Source organism: Bubalus bubalis, chromosome 16 (assembly GCF_019923935.1).
Source record: "Bubalus bubalis isolate 160015118507 breed Murrah chromosome 16, NDDB_SH_1, whole genome shotgun sequence".
NCBI classification, from domain to species: Eukaryota; Metazoa; Chordata; class Mammalia; order Artiodactyla; family Bovidae; genus Bubalus; species Bubalus bubalis.
The window spans coordinates 78210286-78228267 of record NC_059172.1 but is presented as its reverse complement, the minus strand read 5'-3'; the positions used below and the strand labels follow the sequence as shown (position 1 = coordinate 78228267).

General features: G+C 38.8%; 1 protein-coding gene across 6 annotated transcripts in view; it reads left to right on the top strand.

Annotated features, from left to right (window-relative positions):
• Positions 1 to 226: 226 nt before the first annotated feature.
• Positions 227 to 17982, top strand: part of TRPC6 (transient receptor potential cation channel subfamily C member 6) — a 158307-nt gene continuing 140551 nt past the window's right edge. For 3 of the 6 annotated variants that reach the window (XM_044929796.2, XM_044929795.2, XM_044929794.2), the window contains exon 1: positions 228 to 914. In XM_044929796.2, the coding sequence (XP_044785731.2) occupies positions 748 to 914 (167 nt within the window). In that variant the 5' untranslated portion in view covers positions 228 to 747. Of the gene's footprint in view, positions 915 to 17982 lie in introns of all 6 variants that reach the window. The other 3 variants (XM_044929797.2, XM_044929793.2, XM_025266989.3) reach the window with 3 other exon arrangements.

The following is a 17982-nucleotide window of genomic DNA, read 5'->3' as shown; positions in this document are numbered from 1 at the left end:
ACCATCTGGCACTGGGAACACAGAATGTTGTTCATTATAAAGTGAAGAGTTATCACTTCGGGGGTAGGGAGGGAGAGAGAGAATGCCCTAAGAAGATGAAGGCAGTACGGAGCAAGGAGAGGCTCCTGTCTTTTAAAACAGTTGAGTTCTTGGTTCTCTGAGTCTTATTTAAGAGAAGCTTCCTAGAAAGTTCTTCATTTGGATGGTTTCTAAATAAGCACTCTTAGGGCCTAGAAAAAAAAAAAAGTGTGTGGCTCCACCTACTTGAGGTTCCTCTTGGCTCTGAAAGTTGTGGCTCCACGATAGGCTTCGGCTGCTTTCTGGAACCTCGTTCTGATCCCTTTAAAGGTGGGATCATGACGGAGGGCGCAGGGGAAGAAGGCGGGAGCCGAGGGCTGGAGTCTCGGTTGACATAGTAACTCCAGCGCTGTCTCCCGGGCTCTCGGCTCTCAGGCTCCGCTGCCGCCCTCCGACCCGCCTGGGCTCGCTCGGCCCGGGAGCCCTAGCCACCTCCTTGAGGGTCCCCGGCTCCGTCTGCTTGGCGCCCCGCTACGTGGCGACTGCTTCCCGGGCCCGCGGGGCAGCCGCGCGCGGATCTTAGCCCGCGGGGCGTCTGCGCGCCCAGCCTCAGCCTCGCCCCGGGGGCGCAGGGCCGCCGCGGGCCCCTGCGCACCGGGTCCCCGCGGGAATTGCTGAGGCGGCTCCGTCACGAGCGGGACCCCGGCCCGTCAATCGGGCTTCCCCGCCATGAACCAGAGCCCGGCCGCGTTCGGGCCCCGGAGGGGCGGCTCTCCCGCTGTGGCGGCCGGGGCTGGCGCACGGCGCAACGAGAGCCAAGACTACCTGCTCATGGACTCGGAGCTGGGAGACGACGCGCAGCCCCCGCTGCCTGCCTACGGCTACTACCCCTGCCTGTGAGTGCTCGCGCCGCGGGCGGGCGGGCGGGTCCCCCGGGGCCCGAGGGGGCCGAGCGCGCGGGGCCAAGTGCGCCCCTGCGAGCGCGCGCGGGGCGCCGGGTCCCGACGCCGCCCCAGCCGGTCTGCTCCGTTTCCCCCGCGTCCTCGAGGAGCTCCCTCGTCACAGTCGTGGCCCGGGCTGATTCACAGTTGCGTCCCCTGTGGCACGCCGCTGTGGGTTGATGAGAACTCTCAGGGTCGCCGGTGCAGCTTGGCGCTCCTGCCCGCAGGGGGCTCGGGAACCCGCGCGCCCCGCCGTCCGAACGCGCCCCGCCGGCGCCCTTCAAGAGGCGCCCACAGGCCCGCGGGCCCTGGCCGGCCGCCGAGTTCGCAGGCGGCGGAGAAATGCCGCCTCCAGGCTCACCTCCCCGCCGCGCGCACCTCTCACCGAGGGCTCCCGGGAGGAAACTGTTACAGGTGGCGCCCGGGAGACTCGGCAGGGGAGAAGCCCCAGAGGGCGGTGGGGGGTGGACTCCGAGGAACTACGAGATCTTATTCAAAAGTCTACAGGGTTTCTTTTTTGGCGGGTAGAGGATGAGAGGCAGGGGCGAGCCGAGGGCAGAAGCGGGGAGAAGTCTCCCGCTCGCCGCAGGCCTGGGCCCAGAAGTGTGGCGGGCAGAGAGCCTTTCTGTCTCCCTGCCCCTTTAGTTGACTGTGCAGTCTGGTTTCTTGACACGTCACATTATCTGCATGGGGTTTCCCACGGAAAGCAGTTCTCAGTAGCAGTTCTGTAAGCAGCTCTAGAGGGGTGTGTGTGTGTGTCTGTGTGTGTGTGTGTGTCTGGAGGCGGAATAGGGGGGCAGGATCGATGGGGACACCTTCAGATCACTGCTCAGGGCTGCGCAGCGTCAAGGTCTGCTGTGGATCCTTTTCCCAGGAGGAAGTGACCCCCAGAAGATGCTGCATGTAATTTTCCCCCTAGATAAAAAGAAAAAAAAATTGTAACTCCTTCCCTTCATCTGTGTACTGTACGGTTGGAAAACATCCTCCCCTAAAGAAATCTTATACTTTAACTTGACATTAAATTAGAAAGTATTACTATGTCTGTTATTACAGAAATTGTCAAACTTTAATGGCCACGTGAATTACCTGTGGAGCTTGTTAAAATGCAGATTCTGATTCAGTAGGGTCTAGGTGCAGCCAAAATTTCTGCATTTCCAACAGTCTCTGAGAAGATAAGGAGACTGCTGGTCCGTGGAGCACACTTTGAGTAGCAAGGAGATATATCTCAAGAAAAGACAGAATATAAATCAATTCTGCATACTCTGAATGTAGCTACTTGCAAGTTTGCTTCGAGGGTATGTTTAAAACACATGGATTTTTTACATTGACTTAGATTTGAGCTTACCCTTAAGTCTGAGGGTTATGTTTGGTAATGTTACCTGTGAGTAAGTTAAGTAACTTATAAAAGCTATATTGCTTTTTAAAAGTTATGCTGTTCCATAGACAAAAATCTATTTTTTTAAATCATTTAATCATTCTGTAGTCACTTGTTACTTTGTGGGGAAAATTGATTTTTAAAACTTGTGGATATATATTAGTAGTGAGAGAGACGAAATAAAATAGTAATTCCAAGTTGTCCTGAAAAATAACCCTAATGCTTTCTTCAAATGTGGTTTCCTTCCTCGTTGATTTATCTAGTTTTTATATCATCTACTATTTAGAGAAAAAGTATTTTTCTGCATTAAGAAATCCCAGATCATTTTTAATGCATTGGTAACAGATCAACAGAAATATTTTAATGTGCTTCAATTCATAATGAACACCTCCTTTCAGGTCAAACATATGATAGCAAACTTAAGAGTGAGCCATGTTTCTAAATAAGACTTTGGTCTTGTCCAAATCTATTATTTCCGAAAGGTTCTATAGTAACTTTTCATCACTGTTTACTCTTACAAGGTTTTTATTTTTTTCCTCTTGAATAATCAAGTTACTGAAAAATCTTCACCAATAAACATCAGCACTTCACACCTGTGATTTATGAGAAAGAATTAAGGAAAATTATTTCCTTCTGGTAGAGGATACAAATAATCCTTTGTCTATGCTTTTGACTTATAATTTAAACAATTTCATATATTTTCCTAGAGTAGGAGGCATATTATTTTTGAAAGTTGAAATAACTAGTATACTTTAGGTTTTGTTCTGTCATTATCTCAAATTATTGAGATTTTCCCATGTAAGAACAGATTTTTGCAAATTGTCGTTTCTGTGGGATAAGTTCTATGGACTCTTGCTAAAATATTCTTTTTCATAGTTTACTTTTGTAGAAAGATTTTCTTACATATATTTATGAGGCTTTTACTACTGAAATTTGTGCCTAGCAATCTTGTTTGAGAGTAATTACATATTCTCAGGCTTTAAGTGCAATAAGTAACATTTTGAAGTTAGTATTTAGACGAAAAAGATTCAAATTCTTTTTTTCAACTTCTAATTGAAAATAAATTAATTCAATCTATTTTAATCAGTTTGTAATGGTGATTAGCAAGAAATGTCCATGTCCTGGGAGGACCCCAGAAGTTATATCACAGAATTCCTTCATTTTGAACGTAAATATGTCTTTAGTCCATCACTTCTGAACATGGAGAAGAATTCTGGACATAAAGCATGTTAAGTGTTTCTAAATTCTCAAGATCTGAAACAATTCAGCTAAAATTCCTGCTTGGAAATGACTGATTGATTACAAACTGTAAACTAAAGCTCTGGCAAAACAGTAGACTGAGATATTCTGAAACAGACTCTTGGTTACAAACGCCTAGCAGTAATGGATAAAATAATTAAAAGGATTTTAACATGTTGCCCAATTTTGCAAAAAAAAAAAAAAGTGATTACTCTTTGCCAAAAGCAAGGAAGTTAAAAGCCAGAGGATATCCTGGGGACTGATGCTGTGGTTGCCCCAGGGGTTAGAGGTTTGGGTGACCAGGAAGCTGGAGTATAATATCCATTTGAGGTAGGGAGAAGCTAAGGCCTTGGCCCCAGATGAGGCAGAGAGTTGGAATTGAGACATCCCTGCTGCTGCTGCTGCTAAGTCACTTCAGTCGTGTCCAACTCTGTGTGACTCCACAGACATCCCTAGTCCCTGCTTAAAACCAGGACCCTATCTATATTAGTGAAAAGTTAGGCTAGAATAATATGCTGTTGGCACAGTGAGAAAAAGAAACTTTCTTTTCCTCTTAAAAGAAGAACTTTTAAGAGGAAAAGAAATCTTCCCTTAAGAATTTCATTCTTCAGGCCTGCACATCATGTGACTTTGTTTTGCTTTTGTTTTTTATACCACCTAACTGACCTAGAAATCTTCAAATTGACAAATACCCCTGAGGCTCCTAGACCAGTAAAACAGAAAACCATTCTGAAAGTACAGAAGTAACCATCTAGACTGCTAAGGATTTTCAAGAAAACAGCAAGCCCTGCTAAAGACATGATCGCTGTAATACATGATGAAACACACAAGGAAGCAATCGACTAAACAAAAGTTAGCAGACGGTACAAGCCATGAGAGGGAAAATTAACATGAGACCTAACAGCAGTACTGGATCCTTAAAAACTTGAGATGATATTGCAGCATAAAAGGGAATATATAAAGTGAATATGTGTATAGTTTTGAGGGCTTCCCTGGTGGTTTAGATGGTAAAGCATCTGCCTGCAATGCAAGGGACCCAGGTTTGATCCCTGGGTTGGGAAGATCCCCTGGAGAAGGAAATGACTCCCCACTCCAGTATTCTTGCCTGGAGAATTCCATGGACACAAAACCTTAACAGTATAAAAGAAGACATTAAGCCCTAACAAAGAATAAGTTATTTAAAAAAAACAAAAACCACAAGTAGAAAACCTGTAAAAGGAAAATACAATTTTGAAATAAAAACTCAATGGAAGATTTAAAAGTAAAGACTAACCATGGTATAATTGATAGTAATACCTAGAATACAGAGATATAAATAAGTGGAGAATATAAACATTAAGGCAAAAGCTCCAGAAGGAGAAAATATAGAGAATGAGGGTGAGGCAATATTTGAATAGATAATAAGTGATAATTTTTCAGAAGTGATTCATTCTCATGTTTATGAAGTACAAGAATATTAGTGTGATGCAGAAACATAAACTTATTTAAATGTATCATATTGAAATTGAAGAACACTAAAGAAGAAACATTAAAAAATAAACCAAAATATGAGAGATTTGAATGAGTAAGTTTTAAAATTCAAAATATGGAAATGTACTCATACTGTATCTTGATACCTAGGTTATGCAATGTGAAGCTTATGAGAACTATGGTTTTCTTTTATGTAAAGCAGTTTTTACTCTCTAGTTATTAATGTAGTTTTTAATTTTTTTAATACAAAGTCACTGCTCCATTGCTGGTAGGATTTGTTTAAACATGGATACAGACATAAAGGGATTCCAAGGATCATTAAATCATGGTCTCAGAAGAAACCCAAAGAGATTCTTTAATTCACATGATGAAACAAAAATGACCTTTTAAAGAAATGTTTTAATGGGTCACAGACCTTTTAAAATCGCTATTGACCTCAGGATGGTTTTGGACGAAACCTGTCTAATGAGCCCAAGAACCCAGACTATGAACTCCTGATTTAAGAGAGGTAACTTAATATCAGAGACCACAGATAAATAGAATCCCCCCATGTAGCCTTCTTTTCTCCATCAAAATTATGTATTAATAAGGAAATGAAAAATTCAGGCTGCAGGCTAGAAAATGTTTTTCTGACATTAATTGTTGACAGAGTATAGTACATGACTCTCTCGAAGTTTGATTGAAGTTAGGGTATGGATACACCTTCAATCAAGCTTCAAGAGAAGTTTGCAATGCAGGAGACCCCAGTTTGATTCCTGTGTTGGGAAGATCCACTGGAGAAGGGATAGTCTACCCAGTCCGGTATTCTTGGGCTTTCCTGATGGCTTAGCTGGTAAAGAATCCACCTGAAATGTGGGAGAATTGGGTTCAATCCCTGGGTTGGGATGATCCCCTGGAGAAGGGAACAGCTACTCACTCCAGTATTCTGGCCTGGAGAATTCCGTGGACTGTGTAGTCCATGAGGTGGCAAAGAGTCGGACACGACTGAGGACTTTCACTTTCTTTCAGAGTATCCATCAAACCTATGAATCACATTACATTTTCATATGCTTGTTATACCTCCATCATTTTTGCCTCCACATGTGTGATAAATATGTTACTCAAACATCTATTTCACTTTTCTACACTTCTTTGCTCAAATATCTGTTTCTACCAGACCATATGCCTCCAGAGGTGGGGCTGTCCTTCATCCCTTACACTTAGCAGAGTGTCTAGCAAAGAGAAGGTATAAATTAATTTATTCTTCAACAGAGACATGGTACTCTTCTCGGCATTTATTCTGATAAGGAATAAAGTGATGCTGGCTCTTTTCGTAAAATAGCATCTGAGTCCTTTAAGGAAGGTAAAAGAGTGAATGTCCACCTAGAAGGAGATACCCAGATCTTCTATGCCAGCTGCTGGTTTGTGGAGATTCACCCTCTTCTGGGGAAGCTGTCACTAATGACCTTGCCACAACACTACTCTCCTTTTAGCTCTAGCCCCAGGCTCTTCCCTTCAGGTTCCTTCTGTTCACCTGAGGTAAGGTGAGCAGAATTATCAGCCCAATTCAGTTCAGTTCAGTCTCTCCCTCGTGTCCGACTCTTTGCGAGCATGCCAGGCCTCCCTGTCCATCACCAACTCCCGGAGTTTACTCACTTGTCAAACGCTTAGAGATAACAAAAGAGAATTAACATACAGAGACAAACTCCCAGCTGGCTGTGACTGTCTTTCCCCTCATTTGTGAAGCTTCTTAAGGACTGACTCCTCCCTAATCCCAAGCTTCATCCAGTTGGCAGAGAGTATTCTCCCCCACTCTACCTCACAAAGACCATCCCCAAACAATCTAGCTCTTAATAGTCAGTCTTAGCCCAGATGGATAAAGGAATACCACTCACTTAAGATATGCCTTTCAAACTCCCATTTGTTTTTCTAGTTTCTCCTTCCTTCTTTCCTGGATCATTGACCTTAGGTATGTCTAATCCTTTAAACAGAGACCCCACCACTTACCCCAACAGGTATGACTTCACTCTTGGACCCATAGGGGCAGTTACTTGAGAACATAACCACCCAGCAGCTGTAAAAGGGATTTCCAAATAAAATCAAGGGTCTCATTTCCTTATAAAAACACACTTATCAAAAGAAATATAAAATCCATCAAAGGAATTATGTGTGATATCATGATTTCTTATGATATCACAAACATATGTAGTTGTTTAGAATTCAGAGAATCTTAGTATCTATTATGTCCTTTGAAAAAAAATAGTATCCATAAACATAAAGCAAAAACCTGGACCTTGGTTAAGAGTTTGCAGTTTGGAAGCTGCAAAGCAAGTGTGAAAATCACCTTTGGCTCTGCTTCCTCTTCTTCATTTAGCAATCAACATCTCCTCTAGCTGCCATTTGGATTAATGGTGGATCTCTTTCAGTTGACCACTTTGCAGGATTATGTTCTGCATGACAGAAACCCAGATATTTTGTTTCTAAATCTCCCTGGATTGAAGTAATCAACATCTGCTGATAACAGTTTATTGTCATGAAATGTTATCAGGGTCTCAGCACTGTGAGCTGTAGCGTTATTGCAGGATGTGCTGAAATGCACACACTTGTTCTGTAACAGAATGTTTACCTCTAGGAAGACCTTGCATAATTTTTTTTTTCTCTAGACAGTTATATTCCTTGAGTTTTACGAAGTAAGTTAACTTCATAAGGCAATTCATCTTTGCCTCTTAGAGAGTAAATCATAAAAGGAAAACATTTTCTTGAGCCCATTATTCGTTTCCTGCCTCTGTCATAAAAAATGCTAAACATAATTGGATCCAGTTGGGTAAAATTACCATTTGTGATTGCTCTTTGTTTAGGAGTCATCTGCTGGGTTTTAGTACATGGAGAAGTGCTCATCTGTATGCCAAATTTCAGTTAAACTTGTATATCTAAAACTTGGTATGCTGTTGAAGACCCTTAAGCAGTTGGAATGGACTGAATCACATTTCTTATAGAATGTCCATTTGGAGCAGGGTATAGAAATGATACATGCTGTTACAATGAAACAATGATACCCAAACAACATATGCAGTTGCAGCCTAATTGTTCTCAGCCCCAAAGAGGAGCAATGGTGTTAACTATAGAGTTAGTTATTTACAGGCCCAGGCAAGTTGCTGTTTCTGTAGAGGAGTAATCTGTAAAGTATTTACATATATTTTGAGGGACTACCATTTTTTGAATACCTACTCTGTAGCAGATCCTTTTCTAATTGTCATACAAATGTAATTTGCTCTTCAAGGCAACTACTTGGCTATTTTTAATGTCCATTTTATAGATGACCCATGTTGAAGTTTAGAGATGTTAGACAATGTTTAGAAAGTTACATAGCTGGCAAACTGTTGTCAACTGGATAATAACCAAATGCAGTTTAGATACTGCAGGCTGGAGCTCATGGAGGAAGGGCTGGCTGGTTGCAGAGTCTCCTCTCAGCATCCTGTATAATCATGCCTGCACCCAGCACAGCTGGCTATGTTGTGGGTGTGCTCTGGGAGTGCACACTCATCACTCCTTCTCATCTCTTCTTTGATAGGCACTTGAGAAGCCACAGGTTGGCTCTGATGCACTGAACCAAGATTCCTGACCTGTGCTCTTTTTATCTAAGTTATACTCTGGCAAGAGAAGAAGACAGGAAGAAAGGTTATGAATAGCAGGAATAAGTATGTTTCACTTCTACCTCTCCTCTCTGTTGAAATCTTAATCACCTCTGAAGGTCAAGCTTTATATTCCACTAATTCATTAATCTGTTTATTCATTCATCTTTTACCTTATGTGATTATGTCACATAATAATAACAATAGCAGCTAGATTTATTAGGGGTTTCTGTGTGCTAGGGCTTCCTCTAAGTGCTTTATAGCCTTTAATACTTCTAGCAAATCTGTGAGGTATGCACTTTTATAATCACTGTTTCACTGATATTTTATTGATAAGAAAGAAAAAAAAAAAGCAACCACAGCAATGAGAGGGTAACTTGCCAAGGATTACACAGCCAGCAGTTGATAGAAAGAAAGGGAAGAACAGAAGATTCTTTTTTTATCACTTATCTAGACAGTGAAACTAGGTTTTAAATAACTGCCAATCTCTGTCACCAAAGGAAGATTAATAATGCATCAAAGCTAGATAATCTGTAAATTACTAATTATACCAATGGTCCACAAGCTGATTATGACACTTTAAAGGTTACAAAAGATGAAACTTTCTTTTGGTCTTGATCTCTATCAAGTGGATAAATTGCTTCTGTGCTATAAAACAGGTTGTATCAGAAAAACTGACCTGACTCAGAGGGTAGTGTGATACTGTGGATTTATTTCATGGCAGGATTTGCATAATTTTTAAAGCATTTTACATGGTATTCATCTGAAAGTATATATTGCCAGAAATCAATTACAGCATGAATAGCTATGTTAAGATTGATTGCCTTTTCAAGGCAGATTCCATGTTTTGGTTACAGAAACTCTGCTTGTAGCATAAAGAGCATTTTGCCCTGACATGGGTGGGTCAGCACAAAACCCTTGCACAAAACTGGGAAGCGTTCTCTTCATGGGGATTACTAAGAAAATTATTTTGAAAGTTATAATAAGAATTGGAAATGATGTGATTTCTAAACTCTTTTAAGGTTTCTTTTAGGCAGTTAAACTGTTAAAGTAATAATACAAATAAGTTTTATCTATGTTAACCTTTTTGAAACAGAATTTTGAATTGAACAGGTTGAAGGATGGCTGTGGTTGCTATGAACAGCTGATTTCTGAACACTGTAAGAATCCTCTCCCCAGGAAAATGTTTTCTGCAGGACCCCTTTTCTTGGAGGAGCATTCAGGGCCAGACACAGTATTCTTTATTGAATAATGTATTCATTTTTTTCAATGAATGTTTTTTAAGCTCCTTTAATGGGCCAAGTTCCATATTAGAGAACTCTGGATATCATATTTCATAGAGTCCAAGGTTCTATCAATTTTAACCTATCCTGATGTTTTATATACCTTTGAAAAGCAAGAAAAGATGATATCAATTACATTATACCTTAGATTTTTATATAACTATTGAACTATGTCTTTATATTTAATTATGGGCTTTCCTGGTGGCTCAGTAGTAATGAATCCGCCTTCAGAACAGGAGATGCAAGTTCAATCCCTGGGTCAGGAAGATATCCTGGAGAAGGAAATTGCAACTCACTCCAGTATTCTTGCTTGGGAAATCCCATGGACAGAAGAGCCTGGTGGGCTATAGTCCATGGGGTTGCAAAGAGTCAGATGTGACTTAGTGACTAAACAAGATCAAGGTATAGGTTTGGGTCATATATAACTCTTATGCACATATGAAAAAAGAAAGTCTAAACAAAATGAATTTAGTTAAAGTTCTAATAAAGCTTCTTAACATTAAGAGATGAACTTTCCTGAGCCCTTTTCAACTCAGAATTTTCAATATCTATGTTTCTCCACACAGTCTTATCCTCTGTTCCCAAAACCAATTGGTGATGTAGCATTTCTTTAAAGAATCCAAAGAAACGAAAGCTTTTGTTTCTAGGCAGTTAGGCTAACTTTGCAGTTATGTGTGTTCAGTCCCTCAGTTGTGTCTAACTCTGCAACCCCCTGGACTGCAGCATGCCAGGTTTCCCTGTCCTTCACTGTCTCCTGCAGTTTGCTCACATTCATATCCATTGAGTCTGTGATGCTGTCTAACCATCTCATTCTCTGTCATCCCCTTCTCCTGCTCTCAATCTTGCCCAGCAACGGGGCCTTTACCAATGAATTGGCTCTTTGCATCAGGTGGCCAGAGTATTAGAGCTTCAGCTTCATCATCAGTCCTTTCTAGTGAATATTCAGGGTTGATTTCCTTCAGGATGAGCTGGTTTGATCTCCTTGCTGTCCAAGAAACTCTCAAGAGTCTTCTCCAGCACCACAGTTCAAAAGCATCTATATTCTTCAGCACTCAGCCTTCTTTATTGTCCAATTCTCACATCTGTACATGACTACTGGAAAAACCATAGCTTTGACTATATGGACCTTGGTCAGCAAAATGATATCTTTGCTTTTTAATACACTGTCTAGATTTATCATAGCTTTTCTTCTAAGGAGCAAGAGTCTTTTAATTTCATGGCTGCAGTCATTCTCAGCAGTGACTTTGTAATTATATAGAGCTAGACTATTTTGACTTAACAGTTCCTGAATGTTGCTGAACAAATGTGATTCACAACCATTTCCCATGTCTGATCCATCCTCCTCGATACACACATGCACATACATACATGTATTAGTTTCTTAGGCTTGAGAGGTATGCTTATCTATTGTTTCCAAGATTTATTTTCAAGCCACTGTCATCCATTTTGCAATTTTGGAGCCATTTCTTTTAATTCCTACACAGATACTGGCAATGGAAAACTATCATGGTAATAACTGATATTTGACTAGCAGCAATTTCAAGAAGGCTATATGATAACATGTTCTATTCCAGAGAAGTTGAAGTGGGAGGAATATATGTCCTAGAATCAGTGAAATTTGGTTTTTGATGTGCTAGAGTTGGGGTAAATGAAAGCAGGTGAGATAGGAAAGATGACAAGGCAGACAATATGCTTTATTATCTGTATAGAATTTGAGAGTTTTGAATTTTAATCTCTACCTGACTTTGAAACACAGGTAAGACCATACCAATCTTGTTTGATCCTAACAGCAAACTTGTGTGATAGGTAGTGTTATTTCTACTTGTAAATGAGGAGACGAGTTCAGAAAGGTTAAGTAACGTGTCTATGAATTTATAGCTCTTAAAAATTTGAACTTGGGTTTGAACTCATATTTGACTGTTTTGTTTGTTTGCTTGTTTGCTTTTCACCTTCACTCTCTGAACTTCTTCCCCCACTGGAATGGCAGCTCTATGAGGGCAGAGATACAGTCTGTAAATGCTGACTAGCATTTGGCAGGGTCTCAGTAAATATTTGGTGGGTGAATGAATGCAAAGTCTTCTTTATACAAATTGATTCCAGTTGACTGGCCTTACCACTAAAATTCTTTTTCTGGGCATCATACAGTTTTGTGAGACTTTGCTTTTAGGGTACCATGTTTTCCTCTTAGTCTTTTAAAGAATACTACAATATTAGAGTCTTGTATTCTTGCAGCTTCCATCATTTAATGAATTCTAAGAGTTTTGTGATATATATATTATTTGATCCCTAACATTGTGCTTGTTAAATATTTTTAAATAATCCTACAAACAAGAAAATATGAATATAATGCAATTATTTTGCATTATGTTGATAGACCACTCATGGGGATTAATCTTTTTTGTTTTTACTATAATGGCAAGAGGAAAGGCACTTGAGTTTCTGTTTGTTTACACTGAAAAAGTTTATGAAAACTGAACTTCCAGGGATCAAAATTCATTACATTCAGGAAAGTTTTAAATACATAAATGAAAAAAAAATCCAGCTTACAATTGAGAAAGTGAGGAAAGAATGGTTAAATAAAATGATCTAAAAATTACATGTTAATTATAATGCAACTATTTGAATCACATTGTGCCTGGGCAAAACTTACACTGTCATTTAGTTGAGTTTCATGGCAATATGTCTTCTTGAAATTTGATTGGTTATTCTCAAATTATATTGCAACCTGACTCAGACTTAGACAATTTCCTTAGACAACTTCTCTTTTCTACATGTAAAAGTCTGATATACCCTCAACAGAATAGTGTTGCACACTGACTGATGTGAACACAGAAAAAATGTCAGCAGCCTTTTGTCTAAACATGCATCAGATGATGGGGATGAAAAAATGTTTTTATCAGTGGTTTAATAATCTGGCTATATATTAGACTCACTTCAGTTCAGTTGCTCAGTTGTGTCCGACTCTGTGACCCAATGGACTGCAGCACACCAGGCATCCCTGTCCATCACCAACTCCCAGAGTTTTATCAAACTCATGTCCATTGAGTCAGTGATGCCATCCGACCATCTCATCCTCTGTCATCTCCTTCTCCTCCCACCTTCAATCTTTCCCAGCATCAGGGTCTTTTCAAATGAGTCAGTTCTTCACATCAAGTGGCCAAAGTATTGGAGTTTCAGTTTCAGCATCAGTCTTTCCAATGAATATTCAGGACTGATTTCCTTTAGGATATACTGGTTGGATCTCCTTGCAGTCCAAGGGACTCTCAAGAGTCTTCTCCAACACCGCAGTTCATAAAGCATCAATTCTTTGGTGCTCAGCTTTCTTTATAGTGCAACCCTTACATCCATATATGACTACTGGAAAAATCATAGCCTTAACTAGACAGACCTTTGGTGGCAAAGTAATGTCTCTGTAATATTTCTTGCAGGGGGATGTGGATATGGCCTAGGATTAATATTTTTTTTAAATTTCCCCGGTTGATTCAAATCATAGTCCATTTTACAAACCTGTTGTTACAGCTACTTTAGATTCACTATGAAAAGCAGTTAGGAACTAAACCTAATTTCAATCAAGAAAACCGTTACTGTGTATTCATCCATGCAACGACATGAGATTGAAATTAATTTTTCTACCTAAGATCCAATGATCAGATAAATTGAAATATAGAATATTTTAATTCAGCAAATTTTCATCAAATAACCTGCTCTACAGAATGTGTATTCTTGATATATTTTGGAGAATAGTGATAATATAGGAAATATGCTTGATGTCAGGAGAGTAATAGCTTGTTTTGTGAGAAAGTACATGATAAAAACTAGTCTGTTTTTCCAGTCTGTTTCTTAAATCAAAACATAACACAATAATTTTATATTTGAATTAGAGGAGAATGTAATTTGTTTGAATTTTATTTTTATCTTAATGTTGACCTTCTTCTTGATTTGAATTATCTATTTTCAGAAAATATGGAGGAAGTTTGACCTTCTTAAATCATCCACGATTTTATGAGTTGAAATTTCTTAAAAGGATGAAAATTCTGTTATATAAGCTTATTATCATTTAACTGGATTTCTTTTTCTGAATATTATCAAGTTTTGAAACACTCTTTTGAAATTCTGCCTCCAGCAGAATAATCTTGGTGATCATCCTGTTACAAAACAACTAGATTCTGCATGAAATATAGTAGTTTATATTTGTGTGCTTATAGGAAGTAAGGAAAATCTTACCCAACCCTGTATGCAAACGCACACATGATAGAAGTCACAGATTTCTATCAGAGCAGTAGTGAACAGTGCTGCTGCTGCTGCTGCTGCTGCTAAGTCGCTTCAGTCGTGTCCGACTCTGTGCGACCCCATAGAGGGCAGCCCACCAGGCTCCCCCGTCCCTGGGACCCTCCAGGCAAGAACACTGGAGTGGGTTGCCATTTCCTTCTCCAATGCATGAAAGTGAAAAGTGAAAGGGAAGTCGCTCAGTCGTGTCCGACTCTTAGCGACCCCATGGACTGCGGCCCCCCAGGGTCCTCCGTCCATGGGATTTGCCAGGCAAGAGTACTGGAGTGGGGTGCCATTGCCTTCTCTGAGTGAACAGTAAACTCTCTTTAAAGGCAGAATTCCATAATAAGGTGCTAATGTCAGCATTATGGTCAGGAGACTCAGCTTTGAACCTGAAAATTCTTAGTTAATCCTGGTCCCCTGGGTTCCCTACAAATTGGTAATCTTTAAATGTGATTATATATTTAATTTACAATAATTACACAAGAAAACAGCCATCAGAAGTAGGAGTCATCAGAAATAACAAGCAAGATATAAGCAAGATATAAGCATGTCAATGTAAAAATTAAAGATAAGCACATAAAATTACTTTGAACTGTGTAAAGACATAGAGTCTCAAAAGTGAAAAAAACAAAGGAAAGCTGTCAAAAATGAGCAAGCATGTTGAAAAAAATGACAACAGTAGAGCTTTCAGAAAAAAACCAAAAGCTGTTGAAATAAAAGTATCAATGGACCAGAGTTCTTTGTGGAAGATTAAGAGCAGCTAGCAAGAGAATTGATAATTGGGGAGATAGATACTAAAAAGTTTCTCAAAATGCAATACAGAAAGATAAGAATTGTAAAATATGAGAGAGGTTAAGAAATATAGAGGCTAGAATTGGAAAGAACAGTTTACATATATTCAAAGTACCATAAGCAAAGAATAAAGGGAATGTAGTTGAGGAAACAATTCGAAAAATGGTGGCTTAGGTTTTGTTTTTTCCAGAATTAATGAACAATATAAAGCTACAGAGAAAGGCTTCTATATATCAAATAAATAAAAGGAAACTCACACCTAGTTACAAGGAACTGAGTGCAGAATATTAATATGACTTTGGACATATCATTCTTTTCTGCTTTCCTTTCTTACTGTTGAGATATTTGCTGGAAGAAAATTCTCTTTCTTTGGTACATAATCTGTATTTTTCTGACTGTACGAATCAGTTCAGTTCAGTTCAGTTCAGTCACTCAGTCGTGTCCGACTCTTTGCGACCCCATGAATCACAGCAAGCCAGGCCTCCCTGTCCATCACCAACTCACAGAGTTCACTCAGACTCACGTCCATCGAGTCAGTGATGCCATCCAGCCATCTCATCCTCTGTTGTCCCCTTCTCCTCCTGCCCCCAATCCCTGCCAGCATTAAGGTCTTTTCCAATGAGTCAACCCTTTAAGTGAGGTGGCCAAAGTATTGGAGTTTCAGCTTCAGCATCAGTTCCTCCAATGAACCAAAAAAAGTAAAGTATATAAATATGTGGGGTGATAAATGTGTTAATTAACTAGATGGGGGAATCCCTTCACAATACTTACGTATATCAAATCATGATGTATATGCTATAGATATCTTATAATTTATAAAGTCAATTATATCACAATAAAGCTGATACAAAACCCCAAATTATTAGCATATTTCCTGCATAGTGAAGTCCCCAAATTCTGTAGACAAATATAGAAATAATAAAAGAATTTAACACATTGTTATGAGATAAACATATAAAATCAATTACATTTATTTATATCAGCAACAGACTGTTATAAATCACAAAAATTACTATTCACTGAAAAAAAATAATACTTAAGGCATCAGTACTAAATCTAACCATAAATGTGCATGCTTTTATGAAATAAACTTTAAAATTGTACTGAAAAATTAAAGAATGTTCACGAAAGAAAACATGAACAGCCACCATTATGAGAGAGGTGGCTGGGCAGCTTCAGCTGCCCTTTCTGAGAGAAAGCTGATTTTTCATTAAAATAGTGATAGAGAAATTGGACATCCATATGGGGGTAAAAAAGTATAATATAAATTGGATCTCTAACTCACACCCTACAGAAAATTCTACTCCAGATGATTTTTAAGAGGCAAAACATTTGTTTTCATTTTTTTCTAAACATTTTAATGACTTTGGGATAGAAAAGGATTCCTATGGCACACAAAAAAATCACAAAACAGAAATAAAATTGATAAGTTTAACACATAAAAATTAAGAAACTATGCTTACCAAAAGATACCATAAGTGGAAAAGGAAGATAAGATTACAGTTTGGCAAAAGATACTGAAAACATATAAAATAATGACTATATAGAATACTGACAATATATAGATTCTCTAAAAATTAACAAAGACACAGCTTTTTCTTACAGCAGCAGAAACACAAATGACCAATAATCATCCACAGTCATATTAATAATCTGGAAAATGCCAAAGAAATCACAGAGAGTTACTCTTTGACATCCAGTAAATTGACAAAAAAAAAAAAATGAGTTTAATTATATTAAGTGTCTATGATGATATAGATCAATGAAACCCTATACCCAGTTAGTAAGAGTTTACATCAAATGGGAAAAACTTTGTTAGAATAAAAATGGCAAAACTTAGTAAAGGTGAAGATGGGAACACCATATCACCCAATAATTTCACTCCTTGGCATATACCTAAAGCACTGGTCTTGATGATGTTCAGGTTGGTTACCCTAAAAGAACATTAACATCTGAAACGTTCATCATAATTTTAAATAGTTGCAAAAAATGTAATTGTCATTATATTGTGAAATTAATGTTTATAAATAAAATTGATCCATTACTTTTAAAATTGTGTTATAGTCACCATTAGCTTAAAAAATATGTAAGTTCTTTAATTACAAATTTTTACTTCCTTTTACTTGAAATCATTTTTTACATAATTTAACCATCATGTTGCAACATATTTTTGAAGGCTTTTTTGTTAATGACCTTAATAAAATTTTCTGAAACAAATCTATTTAAAATGGATTAAGTTAAAAAAAATGCTTAAGTTAAAAAAGATTAAGTTTAAGATTAAGTTAAAAAAATATCCTGAGATATTATTATTGCCATTAATAATTACAACAACAACAACTGTAGGCTAACAAATATAGCATTTCCTATGTGCCAGATACAATTCTAAACATTTCTAAATATATTAATGTATATAATTTACACTTACACTATTTATGTGTATCATTTAATGTGCATAATAATCAAAAAAGGAACTTACCATTTGCTTTTTATAGAGGCAGAGTTTGAGGCACAGGGAGATTAAATAACTTTCACAGATAGTTAAGTAGTTCAGGATTGGATTCTATATATTTTGACTCCACTTTTCAGATTTTTAAAAATAAAATCTTCATAAATTTTGATCAGTAATAGTTAATTTTTTGTTTACTAATGAGTAGAAAGGGCTTCCCTGGTGGTTCAGACACTAAAGAATTGGCCTGCAATACAGGAGACCCAAGTTTAATCCCTGGTTCAGGAAGATCCCCTGGAGAAGACTCCAGTATCCTTGCCTGGAGAATCCCGTGGACAGAAGAGCCTGGCGGGCTCCAGTTCATGGCGTGGCAGAGCTGGATATGACAGCCACTAACACACACACGAGTAGAAAAGCATCTACTGCAAAGATGGGCGGGGATACTTCTGGTGCCCTGATTAAGAGAGGTGTTGAACTTTGGAACATTTGTTTAATATTCAAGAAGGCTTTACACTTGAGGTCAGTGTTAGGAATG